This window comes from Plectrocnemia conspersa, unplaced genomic scaffold (assembly GCF_051122295.1).
Source record: "Plectrocnemia conspersa isolate PC_06_02 unplaced genomic scaffold, ASM5112229v1 ptg000009l, whole genome shotgun sequence".
NCBI lineage: Eukaryota > Metazoa > Arthropoda > Insecta > Trichoptera > Polycentropodidae > Plectrocnemia > Plectrocnemia conspersa.
In genome coordinates, this window is record NW_028277173.1 from 1821643 (window position 1) to 1847121 (window position 25479).

At 31.4% G+C, this 25479-nt stretch overlaps 3 protein-coding genes across 4 annotated transcripts in view; all 3 read left to right on the top strand.

The window, feature by feature from the left end:
- The first annotated feature begins 4528 nt into the window (after positions 1-4528).
- Positions 4529-5971, top strand: ND-42 (NADH dehydrogenase (ubiquinone) subunit ND-42). The gene is made up of 2 exons (XM_088191248.1): positions 4529-4584; positions 4646-5971. The coding sequence occupies exon 2, from the start codon at positions 4650-4652 to the stop codon at positions 5826-5828; it is 1179 nt and encodes a 392-aa protein (XP_088047374.1). The 5' UTR covers positions 4529-4584; positions 4646-4649; the 3' UTR covers positions 5829-5971.
- Positions 5972-7949: 1978 nt separating this feature from the next.
- On the top strand, positions 7950-12464 carry Pex13 (peroxisomal biogenesis factor 13). The gene is made up of 5 exons (XM_088191249.1): positions 7950-8463; positions 8528-8664; positions 11571-11707; positions 11772-11937; positions 12010-12464. Exons 1-5 carry the CDS (start codon positions 8090-8092, stop codon positions 12321-12323), a joined length of 1128 nt encoding a protein of 375 aa, XP_088047375.1. The 5' UTR covers positions 7950-8089; the 3' UTR covers positions 12324-12464.
- A 9702-nt stretch (positions 12465-22166) lies between these two features.
- LOC148231513 (sodium-dependent neutral amino acid transporter B(0)AT3) overlaps positions 22167-25479 on the top strand; it is a 38150-nt gene continuing 34837 nt past the window's right edge. For both annotated transcript variants that reach the window (XM_088191864.1, XM_088191863.1), the window contains exon 1: positions 22167-22602. In XM_088191864.1, coding sequence (XP_088047990.1) covers positions 22335-22602 — 268 coding nt within the window. In that variant the 5' untranslated portion in view covers positions 22167-22334. The remainder of the gene's footprint in view (positions 22603-25479) is intronic.

A 25479-nucleotide genomic window follows, 5' to 3' on the forward strand; every position in this document is an offset into this window, starting at 1 on the left:
TTTTTTTAAATATTTAATGGTACAGTTTTCGTTTATATTGTGACATATTGGAGAAGTCCATCAAATTATAATGGCCAGTTTTTCAATAATAATAATTAATAATAATAATAAAATATTCATGATTTCTAAAAGCTTATGCTAAATTATATGATTCTCCGTTATAATATCAACCAGTTGTCATTATATAACTGATTATTTAACTCAAAAAACAAGCATTAAACATAAAAAACTAACCTCAATGAAATTATATAAAAGAAGTGCATTTAAAAAAATCTAACACAATAAATAATTTGTTATTATCGCAATATATTGAGCATATATTAACTTTATATGTTTTTTTTTGTTTTATTTTTTTTAGAAATGCCCAACAAATGATTTGTTATAGCCAAGATACTTGAATCAACACAAGCGCAAGCTTCTGGCTCGCTCTTATACAGTTGGCGTTCGTGATGATGGACGCAAGAATGAGAATATTTTTTGTTAAATATGTAAGCAACAGAAATAAAAAAAAACAGCAATCTAATTGTTTTGCTTTTCCTTCGTAGCTCGATAAGATAGCCTTCTCGCGAGGATCAAGGTCGCACGCGAACATAATAACATCGACTTCTTCTCGAGAAGAGAAGTTAATCACTTGTTTTAGGATCTTTAATTATATATGATCGCCTATAAAAGAATACATAATAAACGGTCTCTTAATATTATCTATTGAAATTAAGCTGATACTTCACTGCAAAATCTCAAGATTAAACGTATTTAATTCATTCTTAGAATATAGCTTATCCACTCCGAATTCAAAAACAATTTTAATCTGACTCGCGTTGACAACCGAGGTGGATAATAATAACAACCGAGCGGTTGCGATAACGTTGTTTTTTTATATTCAATCGACGTCAATAAGTTAATTTAATTATTGGAAGAATTTTTATCTAATTTAAAACGAACCAACCGTCTGACCTGTACGTGAAAAATATAACACAATAACACAATTACATTGTCTTACATTCAGCCTTTATCAAAAAAATATTGAAATGATTGCACAAGGTTGTTTTATTAATCGATTTATTTTCACATGACTAGTAAACAACCTGTCGGTTCACTGGCAACGCTTTCTTTGTCAGCACTGCTGGGCGAAAACTTCCCCGATTTATTTATTTATATCTTACCGACAATGCCATAAAATCAATTGAATAATTTTTAAATCGATGTAGAAAGTCGCTTACAATACCAATAGCAAATATACGCAACAAGAAAAATCTTTCGTCGTTACAATTATTGAATACAATATACATAAAAATGAAAATAATAAGAAAGCAACGGCAAAGCAATGAGAGAGCGCAATTTTTTTCTAAATAAATTTACCTTTAATATTTGCGTTAAAATTATAAAAAAATGCGTCTTCATGTAAACTGTAAATTTAATTATTTGGTTTTGACAAGGATTAATTTAAACTTATAAATCTCGTGTATCAATGTTATTACAAAGATGAGCTAAAATGTAAATATAAACATCACAAAAGATATTTACTAGATTCATGTTTTTTGCAATTGAATGAAGTAACGGATGTCGGTGATATTATCTAATATAAATATTACTTTACTATAACCGCAATATTTCTTAATACTTTCTAAGAGACTGCCGCTTTATATAAATAAGTATTCATTGTCTTCAAAAAATGATATAAATAGGTCGTGGACTTATATATTTATTTAATATATTTACACATCTAAGACCCAAAATAGATAGTGGAACAACGCCACAAAGACAGCGGTGAAAACAACTGTATGATAACCACATAACAAAATAATGGTAACCTACCAAAGTTAGAGCAGAGTGCAAAAAGTAAAATATATTATACCCATTTTTTTTATAAATGTTCAATACAAAATTAATAATATATGAAAATACATACTTGAAAATTAAGTCGAAGTTGCTAGCTTATAACCATTTTCTATGAAAAAAATCCACGGATAACATTCGGCGACATTATCTTCTCTCGATTTACACTTTGAATGATTTGTTTCACATTCTAACGTCTCAATATTTTGTTCACTTAAATTATTCACACATATCTGATCAATTTTAGCTTTTTTAACAAAACAGTTTTGCAATGTGTTGTGTTCTAATTTTTCACACATTTTTGTGTGTTTTTTATATGTAATTTTATATTAAAAAACTGTAATATTAAAAATATTATTTTCATTTTAACACAAAACAAATTATATAATTTATAATATATATTATAATATACACAAATTAGATTATAATATTATAGACACAAACAAAATTAAACACTTTCAATATTTATTAGAAATAAAAAGGACGTCAATGATTATAATGTATACACATATAGTTTTCAACTAAATAAATTTCGTTACACCTATTACACTTTTTACTATTTAATTGATCGTTAATAAATAAAAATAACATTTAACAATGTTGCCAATTAGAAAATTTCACAGATTAGACACGAACTCCGAAAGCGACGGATTAAGACTAAAGATGAAAAAAGAAAAGAAAGAATAAAAGAAAACTGACATATTTTTACCTAATTCTTTTGTTCAAAATATCGGAACTTGTCCTTCGAAAATGTTTTGTTTTGTGTTTGGTCTATTTTCTTCCGCCCTTTAGGTTTTCACAAGAATAAATTTATACAACTCTGAGGGGCGCACATTTATTTTAAGAATTACTTTATATTGTTTTTAGAAAGTCTATTAGGATTTTTATTTATTTTATGTAAGGAGTTAATAAAATTAAACCAAAATCATCTATTATCAGTTTTTTTTATTACATAATTTTTGCTGTATCGCATTTCCAGATTATACTACTATTAAACGTTTTAAAATATGCTTATTCAGATCCATCAATAAGTAAAAGGGATGTAGATGCAATTACAGTTCTTTGTATTTTTGTACATTTATTGTGATTTTTTTCGTCAATTACGTATTAGATTTTTCCGGAAAGTTTTAAATTAAAATATTTTGCTACATTGTATTTATTTTAAACTATCAATCTGTTTTTGCTAGAGGAAGTAACTTATAAAAATTAAGCAACTTAAATATTTTTTTGTATTTATACGTTGCATGTGCGCGGGACGTGCACGGTTATGCCTCAATGTTTTTTTTTTGTTCTGAGAAGTTATATAATTTTGTTAATGGGAATGAAAATTCCGAGTTAATCTAGAATGTCAGCACATTTTGCTGTTATATTTTAACTATTTATGCGGACGCGTACAATACAAAGAATATACAAATACAAGAAAAGTACCGATTGAATATGGGGCAAACCGGCTTAAGACAATACAAATGGATGGCAACACCCGTGGAAGATTTTTTTAAAATCAAGAATTAGTCGTACAAATTACCGGAATTGACGTAAATTTTTTCTATAGTCTAAAAGTTATTTTAGAAGTATTATCAAGTGGGCATAAAGTGCAATTAGAAAAATTTACTGCTTAATTTAAGCAAACTGCAAAACTCTATGTTTAGGTATACCCGTGGCATTCGATGATACTTACAATGCATAAAATATTAGTAATCGAAAAGGCATTGCTTCTGATAGGTCAATTTATCGGAAGAGGCCACTGTAGCCCGTAACAAACAATTTCGTTTATACCAGTAAAATTTTGCACGAAAGTTCTTAAGAGTATCTTGTATTTTGGATGTTCTAAACAGACTATTATTAAGTTCAGATCCTGTCATTACAGGAATGCGACCAGTACATAACAAAAAACTCTTTTTAAAAGAGACGATAGCCACGTTGCTTCCAGCTGAACTTCATCTAGATACAATCGAACAATCGTTAGATGAGGAAGAAGAAAGAGAAAGAACCATGGAATTCCTCTTTCTCGGGCTAAAAATTTAAGAAATACTTTCAATTCTTTTTTACATTTTTTTAAATACATATTCGGTTTGAATTTACTTTGATTAGTCCTCTTATATCAAAACATAGTGTATTATCAATGCCACGTCTGACTGTACTTCTTCTTCCGCTTATTTTCCACTGAGTTCTAAAACTTTAATTAGTTTTATAACTTTCATTAGATTATTTTGGGTGTGAACAGCAAATGGAAGTTTTACAGCTGTCGAATTGAGTTTTTTTTTTAGATATTTTAGAGCAGCTTATAATTTAATCGGCTAAATATATTTTTCACTAGTAGAAGTATACATCAACTGGTAAAAATGTATTTGGACTTCACTTGTGAAAATATAACTTCACTGAAAAATGCATCGCATATATATATACATATTATTTGGCACAGTAAGGGAAAGGGTAAACATGGACGAGGATTAAATATTTTTAACTGAGATGAATTTCAGCACAAAAGTTTTTTATTTTTCCTTAATTTATCTCTTATGTTTTTTGTTATTAATAATCTCAATTTATTTTTGTAAATTTAAAATTGCTTATAAACGAGCAAGTTGCACTTAATTTTAACGTTAATTGCTTCCAGCGACTTTTTATGAAATATTTATTATAATCACCGTTGCATCCCTTATTGGGGTAAAAATTGAATTTTTATTCTGGCAACACTGATAGCGATTTGACAATATTATGTCACTGGTTCGCTCCTGATCTGTCTTTTGGGTTCGTGCGCGCTCGGTATTGAATTTTGACCTTCTTCTGATTCCGAACTGTTCTGTTTCAGAGCCATGGCCGTTTGCCTGAGAAAGATCGCCCCGTTGGCGAGCGCTCTGCCGCGAATGCAGCAGCGCGGCATCTACGGCAGGATCAACAGAGAGATCCAGCAGGTGCCCCCCCGGTCTGCGCCGTTCCCCTACCTCGAGAAGACCGTCAGCTTGTACAGGTCCATCATCGAGCCCACGCTGTGGCGCTTCGACGACAACAGCAAGTTAATCGTGCTCGACGGACCGCCGGCTTCCGGTAAGACCCAGCTGGCCAAACAGCTGGCCGACGATCTAGACATGAAGCACTTCCCCGAGGTCACCATGGACGATTACTACGTGAATTCGTACGGCTACGACCTGCGCCAGCTCGACGACCAGCTGCCGGTCGATGCCAGGAGCTTCGACCACACCGGTTTTTGCATTAATCCTAAACACTGGCACGCCGGCCGCTTCCAGCTGATGACGTACACCCTCAGGTTCGCCCAGTACTTGGACGCGCTGGCGCACGTGCTCAACACCGGCCAGGGCGCCATCCTGGAAAGGTCGCCCTTCTCCGACTTCGTCTTCATGGAGGCGATGTACGAGTGCGAGTTCGTCCGCAAGGCGATCAAAGCCGTTTACTACGAAGTGAAGGGCATGACGATTCAGGAGCTGCTGAGGCCGCACCTGGTCATATACCTCGACGTCCCCGTTCCCATCGTCAAAGACAGGATCAAGAAGAGGGACCTGCCCCACGAGCGGAACTCGCCGGCTCTCACCGACAAGTTCCTGTCGACTGTGGAGCGCCACTACAAAGAGTCGTACCTCAAGATCATAAACACGCACTCGGAAGTGCTGGTCTACGACTGGAGCGACTACGGCGACACCGAGGTCGTCATCGAAGACATCGAGCGCATCGACTTCGACAGCTACAACACCCGGGACACCAAGTGCAAGGACTGGAAGTTTGAGAACGGGCAGGACGCCGCCGATCACAGGAGGAAGTTCACTAATCGCAAGTCCGCCTTGATGAACTTCTTCGCCGTTTACGCGTTCGACATTCCGGAACTGACCATTTCGGGCATCGACGACTTCGAGAGGAACGAAATTTACAGCAAAGCTCCGGGAATGGCATACACGTATGGCTACAATGAGGACATGGGAGACACCAACGTGTTGACTAAAACTCAGCCGCCCAGGCACACCACTATACTTCATTGTTAAATCTATACAAGAATTGCAAAACTTAGAATTGTAAAACTATTTATGTAAACGTCGATCGCTCAGCGACTTTAAAAGCGCTATTTTTATTTTATCTCTTATCGCATCGTCTATGTTTGTAAATAAATTAATTTAATAATATAAAACGTTTCCATTCATTCTACTTTAGGTGTACGCATGAATTTTCTTATACGACAGTTTTTATCGCTCAACCGTTGGTTCAGTGGTTCTTGATTGTTTGAGGATGCATTATTCCCGGTCATAAAAGAAAAGATTTTATTACTCCAAAATTAGCATTAGCTTTCGATAGGTGTTAGTTTAGTATAAGAGATGCAATTTTCATTCTGCAGGCAAAAATTGTTAATCCCAATGAGATTCAATTCTGAAAAGAAATCGTAAAAGCACATTCAAAGAATTCCGAAATCAAGGTATTGCTAACGTTTTATGGAGCTAAGCTATTTACAATAAAATATTGTATGAGACGACTAAAAGAGTTCTCTATTTTATTTTTAGACGGTAATGTTAATTTATGAGGATTGAAAATTAGGCCACCAGGTGCCGTGCATTAAATCCATTGGATGGTGAGAGCAATTTACTCTCTGAAAATATACTACTCAGCTCTCAGTTCTAATTAACCAAGAAAAACAAGGCAGCACTGCAACATGTGTGCTTGATTATTGTGTCATCGTATGTTAAGTCATGGATGCAATATATTTTAGCATAAAAGCTCCTTATCAATATCTGTGCTTCCTAAAGTCAATGAAGGTATATGAAAATGTTGACGATATTATCTCAAAAGCAGCTTTAAAGAAGTTTAGCTAGCATTTTTGGTATTTAATTAACGAAATAGTTGTCTTGTCACTATTTAAGGTTGATCAAGAAATAAAAATAGTTAATAATTTAGATAAAGAAATATTTCGAGTTTTGTGCATTGATATATAACGTCAAATAAATAACTCGTACGTTGAGTTTATTAATAAATTATAAGTTGTTAATATTTACATATCCTTATTATTTATAAAATTTCTATCGTTTTTTTTTATAAAATTTATTAGACAATAATTTAATATTTATCAAGAATAGGAATTTATTTTCTTGTCTCAAACGATTTTATTGCTTTTGACTTCTGAGAAGGGAAAATATTTTTTTACGCTCTCCTATTTGGTCAAAATTCGGTTTAGATATGCTTCATCCGATGCTCACTTACTGTAAATCGTAATATTGATACAAAAAGTCTTAATATGAACGGTAAATAACCGAGCTTTTCCATTGCGACGGCGACGGAACGATTGTATTGCTTTATACGTGGATTCTAAGCAGGTACACCCTTGAATTGCCTTGAAAACTTGATACCTTTTGCCCCTCCCATGGAAAAAGCTAAAATGACATCCCTGCAAAGACGTAGAAGAAATGCTTGTATCAAAGCATGGTTTTGAATGGAGATCGTTACTATAATCGTCCTCAAAATGTAGGTAATGTAATATTGCTGCTGAAAAAATAAGTAAAAATTTAATTAAAAGTAATTTATATTAAGTTTTTCTTATTTATTTTGTCATATTGCTGTGTTGATTAAAAAAATTGCTGAATAAATATAAATTTTAATATCAATGGCTTAAAGTGTAAATTTCTTAACTCTAGTTTTGGGTAAATCTGTAATTAAATATTATTTTATTTTCCTAATATAAAGATGAGTATTTGGTTTTTGTTTTCCCCGTAAAGTAAAGCAAATATAAAGTTATCAATTTTACATTTTAAGCCATCGATATATTTTTTGTATTTACATATTATTTTTATTAATTAATGTTAAAAAATATTATATTATTTGTAACCCCCGGCAATAACCTCGATGACATATGTATGTCAGGCGTGCGGAACGCCACTCTTATTTCTCACTCACTCTCGTCACTTAACATGCGAGCGAGCGAGCGAAAGAGCCTTCATTTGTGCCGCTCAGCCGATGATTTTTTTTCATATTCAGCAATTTAATTTTAATTATTATTACATGCGGCTCTGAACTATAAATAATTAAAACTATATTTATGAATATTCCGATTAAAAATCACTTATTTTTGCATGTGTTACACAGTACAGCACAGAAAGATTAAACATGGACGAGGATTAAATATAATTAACTGAATTAATTGTAAAATGGATAATTTTGACCGCTGGCAACATTCGACCTCGTGAAATATGTCAATTTTGTGTTCGATCGAACTTTGGTCTATGGGTCTTCGAGAATAATGTTGAAATATTGATCCGTCGATATGACGGCTCCGCCGAAGCCCTGGGAGGGGGCCTCGGCCTACAACCGAGAGATATTCGGGATGAACCAGTTCTCCGGTTCTTTGGGCGCTGATCCTCAAATCCATCCAGCTGTCAATTTCCCTTCGAGCGCCCCTCCGGCGCTGCCTCCGAGGCCTCTGGCCCAGCGCTCGAGCTTCGGCGTCGCCTCGTCGCCCTACGCGTCCTACGGCGGCTACGGTTCCTTCGGGGGCGGCTATGGCGGGGGGATGCCCGGGAGCTTCGGAGGCTACGGAAATTGCGGTGGCTACGGCGGTTTCGGGTCACAGGGCTACGGCAATTTCTACGGAGGAGGGTTCAATAGAATGCACGGAACGTTCGGCGACGAGGAGAGCCGGTAATATTATATAAAGATACGTTATGTTTGTATCAGTTATACAAGTTTTAACATTATGCTATAGGTTCATACAAATGGCCGAAGAGAGTTCCCGACCGACGTTTCAATCGATCGAGAGCATCGTGGGAGCGGTGGGTAGCGTAGCGATGATGCTAGAGAACACTTTCTACGCCATGACCAGTTCCTTCCGAGCGATACTAGGTATTATTCACTGCACAATCATATAAAAACTGCTAACACGTAAACCATTTATATTAAAAACTCGTTTCTCTACATTTATTTATTTGTGTTTAAATCAATTTTTATTAATTTGCGACATTACTAAATATAAACCCAGGATAGAGTTAGCATCTAGAGCATTTTTTTTATTTATTTGTTTTCGTAATTTCTCATCAGTAAGAATTAACTCGTTCTGTGGTTACAATTTAATACATTGAAATAATACATAACAATAATATATTGATATAATATATGTATTATTTATTGACTTAATTTTATTTAATTAAAGTTGCATAAATTCATTAAAAATATATTTTCTAATTTTTTTAGAATTATTCTTAGGAGATTTTGGTAGATCGTTACAGGTTTTAAATGCAATATAGGTTAAAGAATTTGCGCCAAACTTCTTATAAAATTATCTGTATATCTAGTTTCATAATTATGTATTATAGTTGTTAGCTGTTTTCTGAATTTTCTTCGTGTGAGCATCCAGTGGCAAATTTATTATTTTTTTATACCACCATTTTGAATAACCTGAATTGGTTTTAATTTATATTTAGTTGTAAATCCACAAATGCAAGAAATATATGTTAGATAAATGTTTAATCTAGTATTATACGATAATCTATTTTGAAATCTATATAAAAATTATGACACTGCTAAAAAAAATTGTTACATAATCAATATAGTTATAATAATTAATATTTTTATCTAAATATTTTATATTATCACTTTTTTCAATAATATATATTACACTTTTCCTAATATAAAGCCAAATTGTACCGACCTTTTATTATCATTTTTAAATCTACAATTCTGCAAACTTTTCCCAGTTTAATTTTTTATCGTATGGGCAAATTTTAAAGTTCAATAAGGGTAATATTCCTTCATTAAATATTTTTATGAGGATTATGATATTGCATTACAAACTTGTATTTTATAGATATTTTAAATAGTAAAATATAATCTTGAATGTGCATTCAAGTAAAACGTATTGACAGGAAATATGATTTGATATTCAGATTAAAAACTGTGAAGATTATAAAATAATAATGTTACTTTTCTTTAGAAAATTTATGGTTACTTGGAAAACATTATTTATTTTATGTTAATAACAATTTAGTTGTTAATTTTGCATATCTTCTTAAATCTCAATATGCAGGATTAAATTAATTCATAATTATAATAACAATGATAAAAATCACATTAATTAGACAATCTCAGACTAGAAGACTTTTTTGTTTAGTGGTGGGTGTAAATTGAATAGAATAGTCTCTGATGGAAAGCGATATGTGAGACAATTTGTGAATGAAGAGTTTAACCTGAGATATACCATAAAAAAATTGTAAATCTTGGCGTGGTGTTGGGTCCATACATTTAATTGAAGGAATTAGGAACCAGGAAGTGTATGTGAATATTATGGAACGCATAATGTTACCATAGGCTAAAGAAAATCTATTAAATAAATGGGTTTTTCAACAGAACAATGACCCGAAGAACAAAAAAGTGATTTAAAGACAATATTATGGGTGTTTTGGAATGGCGATCGTGCAGCCCAGACTTGATTCTAATTGAGCAATTATGGCAGTACTTGAAATATAAGATTAGGGACAAAAAAGCGTAAAATTAAAAAGAGCTTTACAAACTTGTAAAAAAATAAGTGGGAGCTGATTCCGGCAGCACAATGTCAGCATTTAATAATAGTCAATACCAACCTGTTGTAAGGCTGTTTTAATGACAAAAGGTTACCCTACAGAATATTTAAGGTATTATTTTTAAATTTTTAATGTTTTCTTAAATATTTTTCGATTATTGATTTAATTTCGCATGGAAAATAATTATTTTAATATTTAATAATTGAATAAATTTAATCGTGTTTATATATATTACTTATAAAATAAAGAAAAAGTGTCTATTTTAGAGTAATTTTGTCCTAAATTTAAACTTAATATGGCGTTTTACAATAATTTGCGAATGTCCTATGTGTAATAAATATAGTCTCACTGATATTGACCAGTGAAATTATAAATCAAGTGTTTGATACATTTTCACTGTCCTAGTTATTATATTTCTACTAGTGAAAATATAATTTCACTGAAAAATATACATTCACTGTAACATATATACAAATTTAAAAATGCGTCAATTACAATTTAGTTTTGGATTTTCTGAAGGTGTCAATCAGTTATTTTCCAATTACTTGTTCAATAGATATCAGTTTGTCAAGTATGAAACTTCATATTCCGAACAATATATCTATCAAAGTACCGTGAGGCTCAACTTGGGTCCGTTGCTGTTTCTGTTCTTTATTAATGACTTAGAAACGGCAATGAATCACTCAAATTTATTAAATCCTATTTTAAAATGCACTCGACTTGAAAATTTTCAAGAGAGTGCAGTCGATTTTGGATTTCCTCGACTTCCAGAAAGATCTCAATTCTTTATAGAACTAGCCTTTTTTTGACAACCGATTACCTTACAGCGTCATGAAATGTCATACGATTTCATTCTTAAAGTATCGGTGAAATAGTTCTATCATCTCGGTGGATATATTTCCGACACGCTCTCTGCTAAAGGATCTTGTATTAACGTTTGAGACGTATTGATCCCTAGATTTAATATATTTTCTAATGAAAATCTGTAACAAGTTTGACTTAAATATTAGTTTAATATTATTATATTTATGTGATATAATAGATATATTTTAAAGTGCAGAATATATTAGCTGTAAGCACTTATACATACAATTATTCGAATAACACAACGCTATGAAAACATGATGATTCAGAGGGCACGGTCAATTGAGACTTGTGTTTCGAAACAGACTCGATCGAATCTAAGACGATATCATTTGACCCAAATTGACTCTGTTGATTGACTTTTTTCAGGTGTGGCCGAAAATTTTGGACGCCTTAGATCGCTGTTTGCGCAGTTCTGGTCAGCGTTTGCCGTCTTCAGGAGTCTCAATTGGCTCTTGAAAAAATTGATGGTGATGTTGGGTATTCGCACTGAAGACGAATTTCAGGTATATATAAATATCAAAAGCAACTGAATATTACGAAGAATTACAACGTTGTTTAATTTTATAGGCTTGGGCAGAGGCAGCTGCGCATACTCAGACAGAAAACGGCGATTCGGCTACGACTACCCGTGCAAGCTCGTGGCCCGCTGTACTATTCTTAGCCGTAATAGGCGCAGTACCTTACATTATTGTGAAAATGCTCAACAGAATCACTAGTACTATACAAGAAAACAGTGAGTTATAGTCTCGATCGAGTAGTACATATCCAATTGCGATTGTCTCATTGATTCGTTGATCGATTTCAGCTAACGATCCGACGACATGGCAAAATCCGATGCAAGCTTTAGCGCAATACGACTTCCAAGCGTCGTCTCCCCGCGAAGTGAGCTTCAGGGCCCACCAGATCATCACGATTGCACCTCAATCCGTTCAGGGCGATTTGTGGAACTCGGGTTGGCTGCTAGCGACCGTCGATCAAAAGACCGTAGGACTCGTTCCAGTTAACTACTGTAAGATAATCAGAAATCCGGTGCCGGCGCCAGCGTTGCCTCCGCCGCCTGTAGTGGCGGAAACGGAACCGATCACAGGAGAGAAACCAAAAATATCTGAGCAGCTTTAGTTAAAAATAATAATTGTTATTTTATGTATATAATGTTGGAAATGTATTTCAAATATGAATTATTATATATTATTATTATTATTTTGTACAATCACACTTATGTGTGATACATTTTTTATCTATTAAAAAAATTGAAAGAAACGCTGTGTTTAATTGGTTGCATGTGACGAGTAATCGAAGCCGTAGCCGCTGAACCGCCAGGGTCGACATGCGTAATACGTTCGTCAAGCAGTATGCTTGCTGTATATCGCTAACGTTACTGTATTTAATATAGTACGTTTATTTGAAGCAATAATGTTGACGTCTATGTGCAATTTTGAACTGACATTTGAAGTTCGTCGATGATATTACTGTGTAATATCAACAATCAGATATTTGGTTAATAAGAATGAAAGAAGTCGGAATATTATATTCTTTCTTGGCTTTTGCGCTGTGCAGCACTCTAGTGATAATGACGTGAAGGCGGTCTTTTGGGGGACTTTGATGGACAAACAAGGCGGTGGTGCCTCGTTTACCGTTCATTATTTACAAATTAAATAACATGTAACTATAATAGTACTGCAGCGGCTCAATCTGTGTTTAATTGCCACTCATCACCATCTATCCGATTAAATACAAAAAAAAAAACTTTTTTACACACTTATACAGAAGTTTATATGTATTTTTTTATATGCACTATGTTTCCTTTGTTCAATTGATTTATTTTGCGATTTGTAATGCAATTTTCAGGACTGGATTTGAATACAGTAGACCCCCCAATAACACAGAAAATTAGGGACGTGCTATTTAGATGCCCGTTTTTATGTGTGAGCGAGCCAAAGGGACGATATCTAACCACACGCGCCTATTACAAAAAATTGTTCAAGTATTTTCTATTCCCCCAACTACATGTACCCAAATAGCACGTCCTAATTTTACTGTGCTATTGGGGGTCTACTGTGCGTTATTACTGTATTTGTATCTTGCTTAATTTAAATTAAGAAAACGCTAAATGAGAATTTTTTTCCAAATCCTGATATTTATTTTTAAATAAATAGCAAAAATAAATAAATCTTTTAATTTTACCATTTTCTGTGCGAAGTTCTCAGTATACGATCATATTAATTGATATTAGCTTATTATACAAGGTATAAATTTTTTCACTTTTTAAATCGCATCTGAGCGGGAGTTTGATCCTTGGAAATTTAGTCACAATGGATCGCTTCACCAGGGAACAACGAGCATTCTATGTGAAACAGTTTTAAAAAAAAAAATTATAAAGCATCTGCTGCATGCATAATAATTCTTTTGTCAAATCCACGTAATATCATAATAATTAATTTGTAATATCCGCCACTGCAGTCTACCAAAATATTATGTGTTAAGTGATCTGAAGAAGAATAGTGAATTATATTTAAATATAAGGTGGGATATAAGTGCACTTTTTAAATCGCTTCTGAGCAGGAGTTTGCAATTGGAAATTTAGTTGCAATGGATCGCTTAATGGGGGAGCAAATTCTGCGTAAAACCGTTTTACAAAAATAACGATTCTATCTGATTATTCTGCGCCTGTTTTGCGCTCATCTGTTAGAAGCAGATTCAAAGTAGCAATTGGGAAAATATCATTAATCTCAACACTACATATTACAGTTCTAACTTTAGGCAAAAAGAGGAAATGTATCACAAATATTTTATTAAATTATTTTAGCATAGATTCATCAAGCTCATTTTGTTAAAGTATTTTTAACATATTAATTAACGAAACGAAATAATTCTTATAAATTTATAACAGATTTTAACCATGACTTCCAATGAGTAAAATTAGACTGAAATAAAATTGCTAGAATATGTGGATAGGATTTTTAAATATGAAATATAGTCTGATTTTATATTATAAGACATTCATCACAAGCTTATGTGTGACTAGCACCGAAAGTGCAATATATAATATTATTTTTTATTAAAGTTTTATATAAAGTATAGAAGCAGAGATTTATTTTATATTTAACATAGAACATATTTCTTATTGGTTTAAGGTTAATGAAACCTTTCAAACTGTTCCTATTTTTGTAAATCAATCGAGTCTATAAATATCTAGAAAACCAACGTTAAACAAATTTGTTCTCATTTTTCAAGTGATCAAACACAAGTCACGTAATCTGAACACTATATGTAAAATGACACGGGCGACACGTGTATATGCCGACAAGACATTATTGTTTTCTTATTATATTATTTTTTTGATTCACTTTGACTCTGATTATAAATAAATACAGCATGGCAATTTATTTTATTTTAAATTATATACATACATAGATATATATGGTATTCTAATATGTATGACCTAACTCGATTTGAATTAATCATCGCAATATTCATCCGTAAGTTTAGAAAAATCTAGGAAAACATAATCTGTGATGATCGAACGAAATTTCAATTTTATAATAATCCCTAATTCCGATCTCCCAGACACGATATAAATTGAAAAACACAAAGGTTCGTATGGGGTTCGAACCCAGGTCTTTAGGGTATCAGTCACCAAAGGTCTGTCGTGCATGTTGAATCGCCCGGTCGAAATCAACCGACATCGGTCGTCACCCTTACACCGTCTGGCTTCTTTGTGAATCGTCGATACTATGACCCGTCTGACATTTTTGACCCTTACTTTACTCCTCACAGTTTTGCATCCATCTCCATATTACTATTTCCAAAATTGACTGTGCTACAGGGATGTTATTTCAGATTTTTCTAAAGGGGGGGGGGGGAGCAAAAATTGGCTATTCAGTGGTGGTTTTATTACATGCATTACATGCATTTTTCTAGCCAAATTCAAGGAAATCGCTAATGCCCCTATCTGCCCCCCCCTTAAATGACGTTCCCGTTTAGAATCCACGGCAAAAATAATAAAATTGTATACACAGGAGAGCGCGAAAAACTATTATCACTTCTCGGAAGTCAAAAATCCACATCAAAAGCAATAAAATCGTCACAATGGGAACACTCGTTACCGAGTCTTCTTCGTCTATTATCATATACGAAGAAGACAAAAAAGCAACCGCTTCCCTCTTCAAGTTAACCTTGGTACAACTACGACATTCAACACTATCTTCAGAGATCACGGAGACTACAATAATTATACAAATTGTATAAAGTCTTGTAGAAAATAAACACACTGACAAAGTTGTTTTTTTTTGCTATAATAATATTTTAGCGATATAAAATTACAGGCAAAAATTATTTGTTATATCATTATTATTATTATTATTAAAGAAAAGAAATCCATACTGCTAACCTTTCACCCGCTAAAACCTATTAATTACCTATATCAACCTTTGTCATGTGTCTGTCACTCATTTTTAGATACAATGCTATTGGAAAGCCAAACTTATTAATAAATAATAATGTTATGAAGCTAAAACCATGATATTGATATTATAACTATAAATATATGATCCTTATGTTGTATTTATAAATATAACAACCGCACACATTTAATTATATTTCCGAGTTAGATAAAACTCAAACAAATATAGTAACATTACTAAAAATTGATTAAAACACGGTAAATCATTGCGGGCATCATTTCAAGGCAATTATAATATCGACTGGGAGACGTAATAACCATGATGACTTATGGCAGAAAGACCTCGGTTCTAATTCCATTTAAACCCATGTATTTTTATTTATATCGTATTCAGAAAATTGGAATAAGTGATTATTATATAATTATAATTCCGATCGATCATCACAGGCTAGATTTTCCTGTCTTTTCCTAAACTCACACTTTGAATATGAAAAAATGAGCTAGTTCATAGTAACATATATTAATTATAAGCTGTAATAATAGTTTATAATTAATAAAATAGATGTCACCGATTTACACTACTTATTTGTAGGATCTAATTTTCTGTACCTCGTTCTTAAGCATTGATCTAAAGTTATATAACCAAAATAAGTGTCTAGTAATAATCACAGATCTGTACGCATATCGCTAGCATAATATGCTCTAAATATACTAATGGCAATCTACTTATAATAATCAAATGTTATAACATAATTATTCATTTATATAGGCAGTTGTGTAGTGGCGACATTATTATAAATATAAACATGTATTGTTGAACTGAACAATAATTAGGTAAAATCTACATACAAATAACATATTTATGTTTATATTTATATACATGTAAAGAACAATAATATAAAGCTTTTGAGAAATATGTCATTTCTATGTGAATTTATAATTATATATTCGTATTTATGTAACAGAAACAATCCATTTCTCGAACGTATTGTAAAGTTCGACAAAAAGTGGGTTCTTTGCACGATTGACTACAAAAATTGAAAGAGTTGGGTTACTCAATTAAAAATTATTTAATTGACAGACACGAGCCAAATCTAATTGTGCTTTTTTAATCAATAAAGTTAATTAGAAGCTGAGAAAATTGTATTTATTATAATTTTACTAGTAACCTATTTTAAGATGAACTGCATTTTCTATGTATTTTACTTTAAACTGACATACAATTAATTGTAATAAAATGGCGATGTTTTGCCAATAAACTGCTATTTGTATTTTAATTATTTATTTTATGTATTATACTCATACATTTTAGTTTCATTTAAAGAAAACATAAATGTTTAATTAGTCATGCAGTGAGAATATCTTTATACATTTTATTTATAGTTGTATTCTTTTTACAGTGATAAACAATTGTTTTTTACATATTGTCTTAATTAATATTATACTTAATTTGTTTGAGAGAGAATTGATAATAATTTCTAGCTAGTTGTTGATATTAACGCAGTAGTAGTTTTCACTGGAGTTAACTAGCGTTTGCGGTTTTTTACAAAGCAGTATTTTCAGATAAATTAGCTAGTTGTTTTAATATTTGAAAAGAAATACATCAGTAGATGATGTGTTTGAATATAATTTGTAGAGAATAAAAGCAAAATAAGATACAATAAAAACCATTTTTATTACTATCGTTGATATTTAGAGATAAGCAAGATATATTATCGAACTATTAGTTTTACAAGAAGTGGATTAAATGTAAGTGATTTCATCATTTTAAACATTATTATGTTATAATATATTTAGCTACTGTTACAGTAAATGTGGTAATTGGATTGTATTCGATACTATTTGATCTAAGTTATATTTTTATTGCTGAACCTTTTTCTTTTAACTTTATTAAAAAATAGAAAGCATATACATGTATGCTATGCATATTATTTTAAGAATTTGAAAATAGAGTTATGCGACTAATTTCGTACTCTTCGTAAAATTTACTTGTATGCAAGGTCACGTAAGATGTATCTATTTATGTGACTAAACAGCTAGAAAAGGGTGAATCGTGTCTGTTTTAAATTCATAGCAACTTTCTATTTTAAAACTATGTAAAATTATATGATCTTGACTAAAAAAATTAACGCTGGTAATTTTTTTATTTAATTTAAATATATAATTCATTTATTACAAAACAAAAAAAAACAATACTAAATGAAAATTATAACATAAAAATAATAATAAAGTAACTTACATTGTTTTTGATCCACAAATTTTTCAATAATCGCTGGTATCGAAGATATTGCAACACCTATGTGATTGTGAGGCCTTTCGTTACTAAGGTGATTCGGAGTTTGTTTTTAATAATTTTCATTTTGGAAAACAGTTGCTTGCAGGGGTAAGTAATTTTAAATAATTTTACCGTTTGCCTAGCATGTTTAATTAGCAATAATTAGTTTCCTTATGGGAAATAACGTTATACGTTTACGGAAATACGTTTTGAAATGTATTTTTTAATCGGTTTTGCATTAGAGGTAAATAATCTTCATTTTAATTTTTTCGGGCGGTTTTTCAACATCTACTTTAAAAGGTGATGAAAGTATATCATAATAGTTTTATTTTCTCGTAACATTTTGAACCACGAATTATATTCTTGTCTAAGCTTTTGTATTTCTTCCGCATATTTTCTTAAATACGATGGATTTTTTTATTGTTAACGTCGGAAAATGTGCCATATTATTGGATTCCAATTGACTGATTCCATAATGTAAATTTAGATTTAAAAGCTCTTATATTATCAAACATTTCGTTGATCAGTTTATTTGGCCTTGAAGATCAACACAAAAAGCATAATCAAACATCCATTTTTTTGTCATTAATTCGCAAAAAGGAGTATTCTTTTATTTCGAAAAACAATTTGATTTTTTTAAATCGTACATTTATTTTAACATATTTTTTTTACTTAACCATTGAACTTGAATATTTAAAATAATATCACCATATTCGCAGTGAATCTAAATCTACATTTAAACAGAATTTTGAACAATAGGAGAGCGCAAAAAACAATTATCCCTTCTCAGAAGTAAAAAATTCACGTCAAAAGCAATAAAATCGTGCCGTCGCCGCTGCAGTGGAAACGATCGGTTATATTTTTCAGACTTTTTATAACAATACAATTAATTAAAATTTATTAAACCGAATTTTACCAATAGGAGAGCGCAAAAAACAATTATCCGAGCGCTCCCACTGCGACAGCGCCGAAACGATTTTATTGCTTTTGACTTGAATTTTTGACTTCTGAGAAGAGAAGAGATATTGGTAAAAATTTGGTTTATATGTGCCTCGTTCGATTTTAACTTAATAATATAGTTATAAAAACTCTTAATATGATCGCTAAATAATCGAGCGTTTCCACTGTAACGGCGACGGTGCAATTTTATTGCTTTTGACATGGATTTTTGACTTCTGAGAAGGGATAATTGTTTTTTGCGCTCTCCTATTGGTCAAAATTTGGTTCAAATGTGCCTCATTCGATTTTCAATTAAATTAATAAGTCGTAATATTGTTTTAAAAAAAATTTTTCACCCCCCTGTTGCCCAAAATTCGGTTTGAATTTACTTTGACCAACACTCTTATATTAGAAGTGGTTTGAATATACTTCGATATAACACTTTTATCTCTGTGGAGCAATATGTGAGATGTATTTTAGAGTTTTAAATTAAGTTAGGTTTGGGTTTGAACAGCGTATGGACGTTTCGTAACTGTCAAATTGAGTTTCATAGACATTTTAAATCAGCATATAATTTCACTAGCGTCTATCAGTTAAATGTATTTGGTATTCACTAATGAAAATATAGCTAATACACATTCTCTGTTACATTTATACATCGCATATAAATAAATAATGATCAGTATGTAAATGTATACATTACTACATATAGAAAGGTTGAAATCAGATAAATTATATTTTCACTGTAAAAATATATTTTGACCGGTGAAAATGTATTCGAATATGATTTCCCTGAAATGATACATTTTAAAAAATATTTTTGGAATAGATTCGAAACTTTTTTTTAAATTTCATTTGCGAAATAGCCCGATAATTTCTGGTAATAATTTCTTTAATTTAATTATTAATTTACATATTTAAATAATTTAATTTATTTATTTAATTTTATAATTTAATAATATTAAAGTTACTACTTTATGATAATAATATTCGATAATTTCTGGTAATAATCCGATAATTAAGGACGTCATTCTAGGTTTTTCCGGTGGGGGGGGGAGGAAGGCAATATTTTAATTTTATAAGTAGCAAATATTTCGTATAAATTACAAATAATAATAAAAAGCAAATAATAAATATAAATAGCATTTTTGCAAGTAGCACTGTTATTTAAATAGCAAAAAAAACAATTTTTTTATTAGTCATTAATATTAGTGAAAATATTGTGTAAAAATATACATTATTTGTTTTATTTTATTGAATAATTTATTTTATTTTAAAACTTGCTATTTAACAGGGAATTATTTTAAGAGATATGTGCATTTAAATAATACTTCGTTCCATAAAACGAATTGTTTGTGCATTTATGTAAGGTATATCTTCGTTGTAGATAGTTATTCATATGGTATTTACTGTTCTTAAAAAAGTTCTCTCGCACCTAATCTGTCCAATAATAATGCGCAAACAATTCGTTTTATAAAACAATTATTTTATAAATTTTAGTCCGTTTTAAAATTCTAATATTGCACAATCTACATGAATATGTTGGTCAAAATTAAAAAATAAATGGGCATTGCTACTTTTACATTTTATATATTTTTTTTAATGATATGCGATGAAAAATTTTGATGTTGAAAAGTGGGCGATGAGTCAATTAAAATTGAGAATGTATTCGTTAGACGAAGTGCTGAAGATGTTTTTGTGTCATTTCTCAATATACATTCTTCACAAAAAAATATACTTAGATACATAAAATATATAAATGTTTTAATAAAAATATTAGTTTGCTAATAAAGCAAAATTATATCAATATTATTTTGTTGTGACAACCCTGACACTTCGAATTTTAATTACCACAAATGGTGTTCAAGTGCAATGAGAATGGCACCCAGATGTTTCTTTTATGCTGTAAAAGCCCTTGACTAGTATTTAAGACTTGACATATATTTTTTTCAATTAAAAAAATAGCTAGATGCTTTTGATGTGAATTTTTGCCTTCTGAGAAAAGATAATTATTTTTAGCGCTCTCCTATTGGTAAAATTCGGTTTAAATGTGCTTCATTCGATTTTAATTAATTGTATTGTTATAAAAAGTCTGAAAAATATAACCGATCGTTTCCACTGCAGCGGCGACGGCACGATTTTATTGCTTTTGACTTAGATTTTTGACTTCTTAAAAGGAATAATTGTTTTTTACGCTCTATTATCAATATTCATTTATTGTAAGATGTAATATTGTTTAAAAATTAACACTAGATAACTGCAAGTTTCAGCATGATTTTATTGCTTTTGACGTGGATTTTAATCATTGAATTTGTTTAGTAAAATGCATGTCATTTGTTAAAGTACTTTGATTTTTAAAGAAATCAAAATTTAAATAAAAATAACTACTGACAAAATGACGTCCCTGTTTTTAGACCACAAATCTCGGTTTATCCATCAAAGAAAATCTAAAAAAAGTTGCAAATCCATCCTGAAAATATTTTTTAAAATATGTCATTTCAGTGACATCATATCGGAATACATTTTCAGCAGTAGAAACATATTTTTATAAGTAAAAATATAATTTATCTGGCATGTGAAAATAACATTATATGATTTCAACTTTTAGTAGTAGCCTCCTTCGCCCACCGAATTCCCTCAGAGCTGGCTTTGCTCAACGAGATTTTTCTATCGCCCACCGGTAGGCGATACTGCCTATTTAGAGAACTCTGGTCTAATGCGTGAAATTTGCTCGAGAATTCGACTCAGTCGTGTCGCGACACGACTGAGCTTCGTACGGCGTCCGAGGCACATAAAGGGTTAAGTAGCCGAATAGCGACGGTCAAAGGCGAGTCACCTAGTGCGGGCACATCAAAAGAGGACGCGATTGTGATTCACTCGAAGACATTCCGGAACTCAAAACTGGAATACCTCAAGAATAGAATGATTAAGAAGTTTGAAAAAATATTAGTGACATACAACTTTCTGCGAAATCTTAGCGAATTGTATCCCAACACTTCTAAAAGGCGATAACAAGCAAAAAAGATATCTCAAGAACCATTTCTTAACTTTTTTGATTAAAATCGAGTATTTGGTTATTCAGGGATCTCAAATTATAGATCCTGATTCATGAATGCTGCGAACTAAAATGTCATAGAAGACGCGAGAAATGCGTTGCTCATAAAGCCGAGGGTCTTGGAAGATTTATTACAGAATTTATAACTGGCAATAGTAATATGCCTTACACTACGCGAGACATGAACGCGTAGTTTAAATTGGAATCTCAAGAATCGGAAAAGCGTTTTTACAGTAACAAGGTCTCGGAAAGCTGCCGCAACCGTGTAGCGGCGCTGCTCCATCGGTCGGCAGTCACAGCCCCGCGGTCGAAGCGAATTGACGCCCTCCGTACTCGTCGCAGCGGACGACGATCGAACCGACTCCGACGCGCGCGGCCGCTTCGAACCCACCCTTCGCGCGGCGCACATCAGGGATGGACCGGGCGATTTGATCGATCGAATATTGATTCACACAAGATATGGCAGCAAAGGTGGAGCAAGGCCGCAACAGCGGACACGAGCTGGCTCCTCTCAACACCAGAGCTAACGGCGACGGCCACCATGGGGTGACGATCGTGCTGCAGGGTAGCAGAGGCTCCCTGCAGCGCCCGGACGTGGACATGGAACCCGCAGAAGACAGAGCTGCGTGGTCGGGAAAACTGCAGTTCTTCCTCTCCATCATCGGCTACTCAGTTGGCCTGGGCAACATCTGGCGCTTTCCGTACCTGTGCCAGCAAAACGGAGGGGGTGGGTGACGTCACGCTACACCGTATCGATTTTCGCGGGGGCTCGCCTTGCCATGCACCCCTACATTATTTACGTTACATCACACCCGAATTTTCAACCAAAACGTCTCTTTTTCATTCAAATTAATATTAGCAATGCCTAAAATATATTCACTAATATTAATCAATATAACATTTGCACATTTGACAAAAATCTATAATCAATTAAATACTCGTACTTCATAAAATCTATAGTAACTTATCTTTTATTCATAAAAATATTATTTTATTTGTATTTAGTTAACTATTTATTGCTCTCATTTATTAAAAATAAAATGTAAAACACCTCCTTGGGGATGTATTATATAATTTTTTAATTATCATAAAAAATTTGCATATCAAATTTGGGCGAGTCATCGAAAGTACCTACATGGAAAATTCGTGAATATGCTGCTCATATTTTAGATAGATTATATATACATAGATTCAACCGATCGCAAAAAATATGATAAATTGTATTACTATAAAAATATATTTTTTATTAGAGGTTAAAGAGAATATAAATATATTTTTTGAAAGCTGGGTTTCATCGCAATTGAGACTTACTGTTCGATATTTCGGTAGCGATGGACCTGCCATGATCACGAATTCGAAGAATTCGTGATCATGGCAGGGCCATCGCTGCCGAAATATCGAACAGTAAGTCTCAATTGCGATGAAACCCGGCTTTCAAAAAATATATTTCTTTCACTACATATATAGAATATAACGATTTATGACGACACGCCAACTGTCGTAGTTTTAAACTTTTACTAAAAAATAGACCGTGGCAATGTCTCGATAAGATTTGACTTATAAGTATTTGATTCAAAATAGCAAAACGTATGTTGCATATAATACAATAACCATAAATCGCCATAAAGCTTATCTGAAAAATAGATCTTATATAATCATACATAAATCAATCTGATCCGCCATCTTTTTTTGAAAATAGTGACTTTAAAAAAAATTGTAACTTTACTACAGAGATTGAAATAATATAAAAAAAATATAATCAGATCTTAATGATTTTATTCTGAAAAATAGACCATTTAAATATCTCGATTTAGTTTATTAGTTAGTCTGACTCGCCATTGTTTCAAAATATAGGTTATTCAACAAAAAAAAATATTAGGGTATAAAGGTTATTTAATGTAATCTAAAATAAAATTTTGTAATACATGTATGGGATATAACGGTTTTTTAAAACACGGTGATTTTAATCAGATCTGTATGGTTCTTTGAATTCGCGATTATGCCATGGCCATCGCTGCCGAAATATCGGACAGTAAGTCCCAATCGCGTTGAAACTTAGCTTTAAAAAATATTTTATTTTCATCATATATATGTAACATAACGATATTTGCAGACAACATAGCTGCTGTAGTTTTAAACTCTTCTGAAAAATATTTCGATAAGATTCGATTTGTAAATATTTGATTTAATATAGTGGCTAATAAAACGTTATATGCCATTGTTATACATACATATATAGGCATATTGTTGTATATATGTATGTATGTAAATGGCATATAACGGCTTTTGGGGACACAGTTACTAACGTAGTTTTAATAATATCGCCATAAAGCTTTACTAAAAAATAGATCTTAAATAATCTGATCCATAACCTTTTTTCAAAATGGTGATAGTTGAAAAAAATCTTAATTAAAGTGAAATAAATTTATGCAATTATATAATATAAATTGAAATAAAATAACGAAAAAATTAAATCAAGCAGTAACTTCCATATTTTTAATCAGATATTTGTGTTTTTTCTTCTTCTGAAAAATAGATTTAAAATATTTCTATTCATGTTATTAATTAGTCTAATTCGCCATATTGTTTTAAAATAGAGGCTATTTTTTTAAATCATAATTATCATTAAGTTAACATTAAAATATTATATAATATAATCTAAAATAAAAGTTGATTTATTACATATTTTTTTACCGTTAAAAAAGGTGACAGAGAAAATAATATTAAGTTAAAAAATGTTATATAATAGAATCTAAAATATTTTTTTATGGATGAATAAATATGGTATATAACGATTTTTGTGAACACGTGATTTTTATCAAATATTTACGATTTTCTATAAAATCTGATTCGTCATATTTTTTTCAATAGGACAGCTATTAAAAAATCCCACCGTTGTAAAAAAAAATAGAGAATATAAATAACAATATCTATTTTTTAGGCAAGCTAATTTTTATTATGTAATATTTTTACTTTATTTTTTGCCTCTACAGAGGCACGATTTTTTATTTTTTTAATAGTCGCATTTTTTTACAAAATGTCGACAATTTAAATAAATAAAAAAATGGTTTTAGGAAACACATTGATTACTGTATTTAATCAGATCTATATAAACTATAGTTTTAATCCGATATTCATGAAACTTTAAAAAAAAATATATCTTGTCTTAGAATCAATCTTGTTTTAAAATAACAACTAAAAAAAAACCGTTACTCTGCTAAAAAAATTCTAGAGAAGAGGTATTAAGGGCAAAAATTTTATATAACGAACATAAAAAACGGTTTTTGAGAATACGTAGAAATGTTTTATAAAATATTTATTTCTAAAATATACGTTTTACCTAAAAACATATATAAAAAAAAAAAAATATTTCATGAAAAACCTTAAGATTTAACATTAAATTTAAAGACACTAAATAGTTTATTTTTAATACAACCATTAAAAGAATAAAAAGTTCGTTTTATGTGATGCTATAAAATGATAAAATCAAGCTTAATAGACAGTAAGGAGATATTTTCGATTTCAGTTAATTTTGTATCTAGATTAAGAACAAGATTAACTAATGTTTCAGTAGCGATTTTATTTTCATACATTCTGTAATGGT

Coding starts and splice junctions, on each gene's coding strand:
- Pex13 (XM_088191249.1), top strand. CDS start 8,090: ATGACGGCTCCGCCGAAGCCCTGGGAGGGGGCCTCGGCCTACAACCGA. Junction 11,708..11,771: donor GCACTGAAGACGAATTTCAG/GTATATATAAAT, acceptor TTAATTTTATAG/GCTTGGGCAGAGGCAGCTGC. Junction 11,938..12,009: donor TAGTACTATACAAGAAAACA/GTGAGTTATAGT, acceptor GATCGATTTCAG/CTAACGATCCGACGACATGG.
- ND-42 (XM_088191248.1), top strand. CDS start 4,650: ATGGCCGTTTGCCTGAGAAAGATCGCCCCGTTGGCGAGCGCTCTGCCG.